Source organism: Meriones unguiculatus, chromosome 14 (genome assembly GCF_030254825.1).
Source record: "Meriones unguiculatus strain TT.TT164.6M chromosome 14, Bangor_MerUng_6.1, whole genome shotgun sequence".
Taxonomy (NCBI): domain Eukaryota; kingdom Metazoa; phylum Chordata; class Mammalia; order Rodentia; family Muridae; genus Meriones; species Meriones unguiculatus.
Genome location: NC_083361.1, coordinates 78,353,309 through 78,363,943, shown reverse-complemented (window position 1 = coordinate 78,363,943; position 10,635 = coordinate 78,353,309). Strand labels below are relative to the sequence as shown.

The 10,635-nt window shown below is 40.3% G+C and overlaps 1 protein-coding gene across 2 annotated transcripts in view; it reads left to right on the top strand.

Annotated features, from left to right (window-relative positions):
- Nucleotides 1-1,030: 1,030 nt before the first annotated feature.
- Pcf11 (PCF11 cleavage and polyadenylation factor subunit) overlaps nucleotides 1,031-10,635 on the top strand; it is a 25,583-nt gene continuing 15,978 nt past the window's right edge. For both annotated transcript variants that reach the window (XM_021646707.2, XM_021646706.2), the window contains exons 1-5: nucleotides 1,031-1,533; nucleotides 5,127-5,252; nucleotides 6,828-7,016; nucleotides 7,321-7,515; nucleotides 8,782-9,896. In XM_021646707.2, the coding sequence (XP_021502382.1) occupies nucleotides 1,342-1,533; nucleotides 5,127-5,252; nucleotides 6,828-7,016; nucleotides 7,321-7,515; nucleotides 8,782-9,896 (1,817 nt within the window). In that variant the 5' untranslated portion in view covers nucleotides 1,031-1,341. The remainder of the gene's footprint in view (nucleotides 1,534-5,126; nucleotides 5,253-6,827; nucleotides 7,017-7,320; nucleotides 7,516-8,781; nucleotides 9,897-10,635) is intronic.

The following is a 10,635-nucleotide window of genomic DNA, read 5'->3' as shown; positions in this document are numbered from 1 at the left end:
AAATTTTTTTTTGTGTATCATGAAAACAGATTATAAAACCTAAGATATTTTTCCATATGTACCAGATTTGTGTGTGTGTGTGTGTGTTTTGTTTTTTTTGAGACAGGGTTACTCTGTGTAGCTTTGGCTGTCCTGGGACTTGTTCTTAGATCAGGGTGTCCTCGGACTCAGAGATCAACATGCTTCTGCCTCCTGAGCCAGCAAACATGTCTCTGATACTGTATTCTAAGGCAATTTAGAAGTGTAGCAGATTAAAGAGACGAGTGCTATTAGGCTCAGGGCTGGATGTTGCTATTGTGAATACCTTTCCAGAAATGTGACTTCCTCAAAAGATCTCCAAATCCTGTGGGAACGCCTTTCTTAAATAGCACCTCTAACTAAGAGCGTTTCTGGGCACTCAACTCCTGCGAGCCTGTGTCGGTGATTTTCAGAGTGTGGATGTTTGCAGTAGTTACTTCTGTCTGGGTTCCGGGTAGGCCAGGCGCCTCCGCCCCCGCCTTAAAGCGGGAGGGACAGCTGGCTGGGCCAGCCCCGCCCAGGCTCCCGGGAGCACCTGAGACCGGGTGTGGGGGGGACCGGCCTCAAGTGGGGGCCTTCGCTCCTCCAGCTCACGCCAACCCCCCTGCACCCCGAGGCAGGCGGGAGGAAGGATGATTGACGGAGCCGCCCGACGGCTGGAGGAGAGGCAGAGGCGGGACGAAAGGGGCCTGGTGCAGCTTTCGTGAACTGGTTGGGCCGGTCCTCGGGAGCAGCCCTCCTCTATTGGCCTCCCTGGGTGGGTTGTTATGGTAACAAATGACCGAACAGTCCCTTACGAATTGGCCAATGAGAACCGACCGTCCTTTGCACCGCGCCTCCGAGCGGGAGGTGTTGCGAAAGCCGAGTCCCCGGCCGTGGAAGAAGGCGGCGCTTGGACGTCTTGCGGAAGAGCCGGGGGCGGGGCCTGTGACACGCGCGGGCCAGCCAATCCCGCCCGGTGTTTCCAACGGCCCCGCCCCTTTACCGCACATTTCCCCTCCCCTAGTTCATTTCGCACGACGCAGCGGTTGGGAATACAGACATTTTCGGAGCTGGAGCCGCCACTGCCGCCGCCATTTTGTGTCTGTGGAGAAAGAAGCCCCGGCGGCGGCTGGAAGTGGACGGAGGTTCCCCGTGAGGCTGCGTTGTTTCTCCCCCGAGGTTCCCCCTGGGTCGTCCCCCATCCCCCCTCCGCGGTCAGCATGTGGTGAAGCCGCAGCCGCCGGAGACCCGGGGAGCGAGGCCGAGGCGTCGGAAGGGAGGCGGGGTGTCGAGCGGCTTCAGCCTCGGCGGCGGCGGACCTCGGAGGGGGGCCGCGGCGCAATGTCAGAGCCGACGCCGGCCGAGGCCGGGGCTGCGGGGGCCCGGGAGGACGCCTGTCGGGATTATCAGTCGTCGCTGGAAGACCTGACCTTCAATAGCAAACCGCACATCAATATGCTGACCATTCTAGCCGAGGAGAACCTGCCCTTCGCCAAGGAGATCGTCTCTCTCATCGAGGCCCAAACCGCCAAGGTTTTTATACACCCCGCAGCCTCCTATTCTTCTAATACTCCTTGGTTTTAGTGTCAGCCTCATCCCAGGTCTCGCTTCCATCCTAAGGGGGACGGAGTTCCTCCTCTCCAACCCCCACCCCCGACTCGGGCTTGGTCTTTGGCCCTGGCTGGGAGCGTGGGCCTCTCTCGGGGAGGGAGCGGGAGGATGCAGGGTGGAGCCCCGTTTCCGCTCACCAACTCCCTATTTAGGCCACCTCTGAGTACGTCCCCACGCTCGCACGCTTCGGGGACAGCCCTTTCAGATGGGGGGAAGACTTAAGAGGCAGTTTGTGGTTTGGGAGAGTAAGAGTTAAAAACAAACCATCTTAAAGCCCCTGGGAAGGTGGGGAGGGGCTTTCCCTCAGTGTCCTTTTGGGGTATTGTGCTCTGTGGGTTGGAAGGAGGTGAAGGGGGACCTGGGAGCGAGCTGTCGGTGGGTTGGGTATAGGGAATTGGCCCCGAGTGGAGCAGCGGCCTGTTAGCTCAACATGGCGCCTGCAAAGCACATGATGCGAAAGGGAGGAGAGGAGAATCCATTCCCTGCCAGCCAGGCAGCTGCTCACACCCGTCAGCCCCATTTTGGGGTGGGGGCTGTTAGATCGAACTTTTATTCTCCTCTCGGAGGGTCTGGTTTTGCCCCAATGGTAGGGAAATTGGGTCGAGGGTGGGGTTTGGGTGTGAGGGGCAAGATCTTATCCAACCTGTAGGTGGAGAATTGGCCCAGTGGGTAACAAATACTTGGAGTTTCTTTGAAAATTTCAGTCCCTCCTTTTCCTATTCTCTTTTTCTCCCTTCCCTGATAGTGAAGGCTTGCTTTTCTTCACCCCTTGACCGAAGTGGTCCTTCGCTACCTTCTGTTTCCCTCTGGTCTTCCTCTTCTGTGGATTCATGTGGGAGCGATATGTCATTTAAGTAAAGTTACTGTTAAACTTAGTTATTATGAGTCTTAACCGCTTCCCAGTTAATACGTTTTAAGTTACTTTTCAAGTTTGTACTTAAGGTTTAGTTTTTTTTTTTCCTAGTTGTTAGTGATTGCAATTATCAGGATGAGCCTCCTTTTAGCAGAGTGAACCCCTTTAAAAAGGCCACTTTAACAACAACCACCAAATATATTGTTTAGAGACGGTGTCTGTCTAGTGTACAACTGAGTGGTCTGACTCTAATAAATGGTTTTGAAATGTGTGACTGGTATTATAAAATTTGTGAATAAAACATATAAAATATGTATTTGTCTTTTTTATTTACCTTTGTAAGGTGTAGAATCTGTTTCCAAGAATTTTTACTTATGTGGTTGTGTGTTTTAAACAAAAGTCTTTAAGTGACTTGGGTTCATTCTTCTTTAGGTCCATCCACTCTTTTGGGTAAATCAGTTCACAAGATACACGGTCTCACGTGGTCCTTTCATACCTTAATTTAAAGAGGGGGAAAAGGTTTTTATTTTTTTAAGGGCTCAACAAATTACCATGTTCATTTTGACAGCTAAAACAAGTCTTCATTCACGTTTTCCTGTAGAATGCCTGTGAAACAGCTGTTTTTTAAAGTACAAGGTTTAAGAAGGAAGTGCTCCTCATACTCAACTTTTTATTGATAACCACATGCTGGCGGAGAAAATTTTTTTTTTTTGCCTTGTTGAAGGCTGTAACATTACCTTTTTAAAAAGAACAGCACTTGGATTTATAAGAACAGAAGTTTTCAAACTATATTTTGGGTATTGGTATTCACAGCACCTAATTTAGCAGCTCAGGTTGCTGTTCAGAGGAGACAGCTTCTTGCTGTTTTGGTTTTTTTAAAATTTGTTTTTGTGTTTTGGTTTTTTTAAAATTTTTAATGGATCTGCAAGACCTTGGAGAACTGAAAACTATGCAGACTATATTGGCCACATAAAACTTGTATTTGTGTATTTTGTTACACAAGGTGGTGAAAGTAGTTGGGCTATTTGCTCAAAAGTTTTTGGGCACATGCTTCCTGGATATTTTTGTAAAGCCAGACTAAGTAGAAGATGTAAAGGTCACTCTGGGAAAAGAATCTTAATCTGGGTTGGGGGTGAGGGGAGGGTTTGTCGTCATTTGGTAGCAGCTGGCTTGGTTTTATGTTTCTGGAAGTGTATGTTTGTGTCCTTATTCTCTAGCATCTCAGCTATACTAAACTAGTGGACTCACACCTAATTTCAGTCTTCCCATAAGGTAACAGTAGTGAAAAAGAACATAGAAGGACTTCACTTGTACAATAAAACACTAGCCTGTTGAACAGATTGTGGTGTTAAAAGAGCCTATTTATCTTCCTAAGTAAAATAATTATTTAAATGGTATAAAACAAGATGTGATAAGGTGAAAACACAGCAATAAAGCATTTCACATGTTGGTACTTAATAGTTGGCCCATGCACGGTGGCTTTGTGAAACCTTTTATTAGCACATACGTTTTTTTATACAGAACTACTCAAGCAATTCTTTAGTCATCTTTGGTTATAAAGGTGATATCAGAAGCAAGAGCATTTCCACACACTTGTCAGGGCAATTGGTTTTGTGAAGCATGGCATTGCATACCCCAGAAGTGTGAGCCTGCCCTAGCTACAGGTAGCTATGGCTAAGTGTTGAGTTAGATTTCTGTACACACGGGGTGGGTAATGGGGATTCACCTCTCTGTTTGCTTTACTCCTTGGGTGCTCCTGTGGAGTCAATTAACAGCCTATGTGTGGCATGTGGTAGTGCTCCTCAAGTCTGTGAGCCTGCCGATGCTTTCTGGAAGCTTGTGCCTCCTAAGAGCCAGGGGTGGGTAGGCTTTGCAGTTCAACTGGGGCAACTTTACCTTGGAAGGGCTGGTACCTTTATCAGCATCACCACACTGGCTCAGCACAAATTTAGAATCCCTGGTTTGTGCATGTAGAGGAGAAATATTTCGACGACAGTCCATGCTGTGAAGAAAATCTTCAGGACATCCAGGTTTCCAGTCAAGTTGAACCTGACTTACATGACTCAGCGGCTCCTCTATCCAGTTTTTCTTGTTTCAGTAACAAGTTTGCACTTCTGCATGTTCCTGTGCAAGTTTTAAGCGTCTTGCCATTGACTTCATATGTGAAGTGTGTTTAATTTCATTATTCATTTGGATTATAGAAAAATAACCTTAATGATTTTATAGGTAACAAAGCTTCATAGACTTTAACATATAAAATCCAGTGAAACCAGGCCATCTACCTGTATTTTATTGAGTCAAGGCATAACAAACATAAACACAGATCCTGAAGCTGACACTTCGATTACAGAAAATATTTTTTCCTCTTCTTTTATTGTCACTTTGAATACAGGCCTTTTTACCACATGCACCTGAGTTAAAGTATTAAATACTAGAGATGCTTTTTCCTCTTGATAATTCTGAACTTGCTTTATGCACAAGTAAAACATTGTAAGAAACAAGTACTTGAACACTTAAGGCTCATAAAAAGTTAACATAATCAAAAGTATTTTGTACCAACAAAACTAGAGGTCTGTATTGTAGGTTTAAAAACACTTTTAAAAGTAATTCTTTGGTGGCAATTCACTATACTAAACTTCTCAGTTTCTTTTTTATACTTCAGGCTCCTTCCTCAGAGAAGCTTCCTGTTATGTACCTTATGGATTCTATCGTGAAAAACGTTGGAAGAGAGTATCTCACTGCCTTTACTAAAAATCTAGTTGCAACATTTATTTGTGTATTTGAAAAGGTATATATAGAAACATTTGAATTTTTTTTTAACGTGTTCCAGATTAAATAAATACTTGTCTTGTGTTGGGTTTTCTTGGGCGGTGGAGCATTTCATTCTTTTGGACACTTAGTGTAAAGTGCCTTTCCAAGGAAAGAGGAAAGGCTAGTTTTTTATCTTATATCCTTAAAAATGGATGCTGTTTAATCCATGCAAGATTTGTATAGATTTTAACTTTTATAATTGTGTGTTTTTGAAATGTGAGATTTGGTTACATGAAATTCTAGAATATGGACAAAAAGTTAGAGCGTCCAGACTACTTTGTTTTGTAGTTTAAATATCTACTTTTGGGGAGTGGAAGGCGTAATCCTCCAGTGTGCTTCAGTCCATGGTTCCCATTAACTCCCTTCCCCAAAATGTCCTTTAGACATTTTTACCGTGTTAAAGTGTAGATGTTACAGGGATGTCTGAATGGTGGACGAGTTAATTGCTTTAGGTTATTCTGGAAATACTTTTAATTCCTCTTTAGTGCTTGGGAGAAATGCTTGTTAGTGTTCATAGCTAGAAATTGTGCATTCTTTTGTGACATTGTAACTGGTAGTTTGGTTAACAGGAACAATTTTCTGAGGCAATTCATGCTGAGCAGATGGACCCTTGAAGATACTTAGATTTAAAGATTCTTTCCTAACAATAACTTGTAGTTATGTTCTATTTTATTAGAAAACACTTGTTATAGGATATACCAACTGTCTGGTAGAATTGGGGAGTAGGGTTGTTTAAGTGGATAGAAAAGAAATAGTATATAGGAGAAAAGTTTGGAAAGTTACATTACAGATGTTAAAAAGTAAAGTCAGTAATATGAATAATTTTAGATACTTTGCTGATTTCAATTTCAGTATGTTCCAGTTATTTAGGGGTTTGGTATCACATTGAATCTTAACTTTAATTTTATTACAGTTAATTAAAAATAACCTTGTAAATACAGTCTCTTAAAGATGTGAATATAGGTAAAAGGCTAAAGTTAAAACTTACTTGTCTTACCAAGTACTGGGTTTTTCTGATTCCTGAAAATCATATCCATTACAGTTTCTGCAGGCAAGTTATATAATGCCCATTCTTGGCTAGGATTTTGTGAATTAAGATTATGAACCCAAAGTCAGTAGTACATAGAACATAGTCATAGTATTTTGTGTTAGGGTGGTTAAGATAATCTTGTGTGCTACCAGCAAGTAACTTAAAAAAAAAAATTACCATCAGGTAAACTAATTTCTGGCTTTTATGTTTTTATCCAGTGAGTTTATTTGGAATATTATATCAAGCTCTAAAATATGGAGACTTTTGTGCTTTTAAAAAGATAAAAAAATCTGTTTGCTTGCTTGAAGTCTATTAGAGAACTACTTTTCTGATTTTTGTTTGTTTGTTTTTGAGGGCTAATTTTATTAAACTTAGTGACCAAATAAATGTGCCTTAAATAAGTTTTTTTGTGATATTTATGTACAAATGGATAATATGTGAGTTGGCAAGTAGCTTTATACTTAATATATATTAACATTTTATAGTAACTTAACAAGCCAGAGAATTGTTCTGTTGTTCTAGGTGGATGAAAATACTAGAAAAAGTTTATTTAAATTGCGTTCCACATGGGATGAAATATTCCCTTTGAAGAAACTTTATGCCTTGGATGTCAGAGTCAATTCATTAGATCCTGCTTGGCCTATTAAACCTCTGCCCCCTAATGTGAATACATCTAGCATCCATGTGAATCCCAAATTTTTAAATAAATCGGTAAGTCTATATGAATGGTGTATATAAATGAATGCTAGTACAATTTGACTATTAAGTGTTGACTCCTGTAAACTTTTCAGAAAACAAATCTAAAATCAGTTTAATTTTAAAAATAATAAATGTATATAGTCACCATGTCTTATGATGTAACATTTGGCATTTTAAATTCCTGAGTATTTTTTTGTGGACTTTTAATTGTGATTGGATATTTGTGACTATGGATAATAGTAAGGTAAAGTTGATAATTTTTTAGTTGACTTTTGGCAGTTTTAGATGTTGCTTAAAAAGTATTTTTTTCTTGCAGCCTGACGAGCCTTCGACACCTGGCACAGTGGTCAGTTCCCCCAGTATCTCCACTCCTCCGATTGTACCTGATATACAAAAGAATCTTACTCAAGAACAACTGATAAGGCAACAGTTACTGGCAAAACAAAAACAGTTGTTAGAACTTCAGCAAAAAAAGCTGGAGCTTGAGTTAGAGCAAGCTAAGGCACAGCTGGTAAGTAGGGAAAATTTTATATTTAAGTCTTCAAACATATTCTAATAGGAAAGTAGTTATGTTGTATTTGAATATTTTATTGATAATGTGTTTTTGCCTTATTTTTACTTAATTTAAAAATTACACTGATTTAGCCAAAATTTTATTTTTATTATAAAACACTTGATTATGAACAATGTTTTTCCTTAATGTTTTCTACTAGATTGCTGTCTTAGGATGCAAGTATGTTTGTATATATGTATATGTTTACATATACATATATATAAACACACACATACATACATACCTACATATAGGCACCAATTGGTACTTGGATCCCTATAACACATACACCCAGGTTTGATGGCACAAGTCTGTAATCTTAGTACTTGGGAATAGGAAGCGGGAGAATCAGAAGTTCAGCGTCATTCTTAGTTACATAGCAAGTTTGAGGCCAGCCTTGGCAGCATGTCTCAAAACTAGGAAAAAAGTAATACTCTTACTTACCAGGCTAGCACTGTAGTTTTGCTTTACTGTTGTTTTAGTAGGGATTTAATATTTCAGCCCTAAGACAGTAAGTGTATTGTGGTGAATGTTTTTAGGTAATGTTCATAAACAAATCAGGTTTCTAAAAGTCAAAATAGAAAGACTCAAGAGTCTATGTATTTGTATTCATGAAAGACTGTAGTTTTTACTTAGCATCTAAGTTTATCTGAGAGTGAGGTGTAGGAAGACAATTTTATAAGTTCATTAACATTTTGAGAGAAACCATTTTCTAACAGTTTAATTAGAATCATTTTTGTCTTTTGTGTGGAACAGGCGTTTAGTCATGTTACTGTTTTTGAGCCACGGTCTGTTATAGAATCTTGGATAGTTTTGAAGAATTATTTTTTCTTCACTGTATTAGAAATTTGAAAATATAGGGTAAAGGGCTGGTAAAAAGTCAGATGATTTAAATGCTTGGACTCTCTTCCTTATATTTTGTATATCAGAAGTTTAGAGTAGTGCCATGCTTTGTGATATATGTCTTTAATTCCAGCACTGGGAGCTAGAGACAGGCAGGCAGACCTCTGTGAGAGTTCCAGGCAAGCCAGAGTTATATAGTGAAATTCTTAGCGCCTTTTCCCTCCCTGTCACACCTCCCACCCCCAAATGTGTAGTGTTAAGGCAGTATGAGCAAATGGGATTTTTGAAAGTGTTCTAGTCCTTAAAATAGTCTAAATAAATACAAGGAAATAAAACGGTTTCCATGGGTTGTGTTATTAACATGAACATTTTAAATTTTAGGCAGTATCTCTTAGTGTTCAGCAGGAGACAGCCAACTTGGGTCCTGGGTCAGCACCGTCTAAATTACATGTTTCACAAATTCCTGCTATGGCCATTAAAACTCCCCATCAGGTTCCAGTGCAACCTGACAAAAGCCGACCGGGTCCGCCCTTACAAATTCAAGACTTGAAAGGAACTAACCGAGATCCCCGTCTTAACAGGATGAGCCAACATTCTTCCCATGGCAAAGAGCAGAGTCATAGGAAAGAATTTGTAATGAACACATTAAACCAGTCTGATACTAAAACAGGTAAAACTGTACCCTCTGAAAAACTAAATTCATCCAAGCAAGAAAAAAGTAAATCAGGTGAAAGAATAACCAAGAAAGAACTTGACCAGTTAGACTCTAAATCTAAATCTAAATCTAAATCACCATCACCTTTGAAAAACAAATTATCCCACACAAAAGACTTGAAAAATCAAGAATCTGAAAGTATGAGGTTATCTGATATGAATAAGAGAGATCCACGTTTAAAAAAGCATCTTCAGGATAAAGGTGAGGGCAAAGATGAAGATGTAAAAGAAAAGAGAAAAACAGAAAAGAAGGATAAAGATGAGCACATGAAATCATCTGAACACAGACTGATTGGAAGTAGAAGTAAAATCATAAATGGCATTGTTCAAAAGCAAGACATGGTTACAGAAGAATTGGAAAAACAGGGGACAAAACCAGGGAGATCAAGTACTAGAAAGAGATCAAGATCCAGGTCACCTAAGTCTCGGTCACCAATTATACATTCCCCAAAGAGAAGAGATAGACGGTCACCCAAACGAAGGCAAAGAAGTATGTCTCCAACTTTGGCACCCAAAGGTGGAAAGATGCGGCAGTCAGGACTTAAACAGTCACATATGGAAGAGTTCCCACTACCTTCTAGGGAAGAAAGAAATGTAAAGAGAAGTACCAAGCAGGATGTTCGAGATCCTAGACGACTGAAAAAGATGGATGAGGACCGACCACAAGAAACTGCAAGTCAACATTCTATGAAGTCAGGTGCTGAACCAAAGGAGAATATAGAGAATTGGCAAAGCTCTAAGTCTGCCAAAAGATGGAAATCTGGTTGGGAAGAAAATAAAAGGTATGTTGGCTGATGTTTTTGGTAATATATAAACTGTATGATTTTTATTTTGCGATCTTTACTTATATTAAGACAAATTTCAAACACTTATGTCAGACTAGCCTGAACTGAGTAAGCGCAGAATGGTGACCATCTAATAACAGTCTTCCTAACAGCCTCCTGAATGCTGGGATTATAGGTGTGATCCATCATTCCTGGCTTTAGAATATTCATTTAAAAGGCAGTGTTAATTTAAACACTAGAAGATACTAATTGGATGTTGTAATTATTTTTCTAGTTTTGAAAAACAACCCCGTGGGGATTAAATACTTTCGGTTTTATAGAGACATGAAAGTCAAGAAAGGTGTGCACATCTTGAAGTTGTGTGTTTATAGTCAAGAATCACATGTTACTTGCTTTTTGTTTTTAATTGTTGTTATTTTTTGACAGGGTCTAGCTGTGTAGCACCACTTGGCCTGGAACATGCTAGCTAGCCCACTGTCTTTGAATTCGTGATTCTACTCCATCAGCTTGTTTTCTTTCTTTTTCTGGGGGTGCTGTTGGTGCTGCTGTTAGGGGTCAAACTTTGGGATTTGCACATACCAGATAACTTTCCCCTCTCAATCAAATCTTTAACCTCTAAGAATCAGAATTCTTACTCAATTTGGCTTGGTTTTTTTTTTTTTTCAAAATTAAAAAAAAAAAAAAAAACAACACAACAAAACATACCTATTTTATCTAACCAGATCCTAAAAGTGTA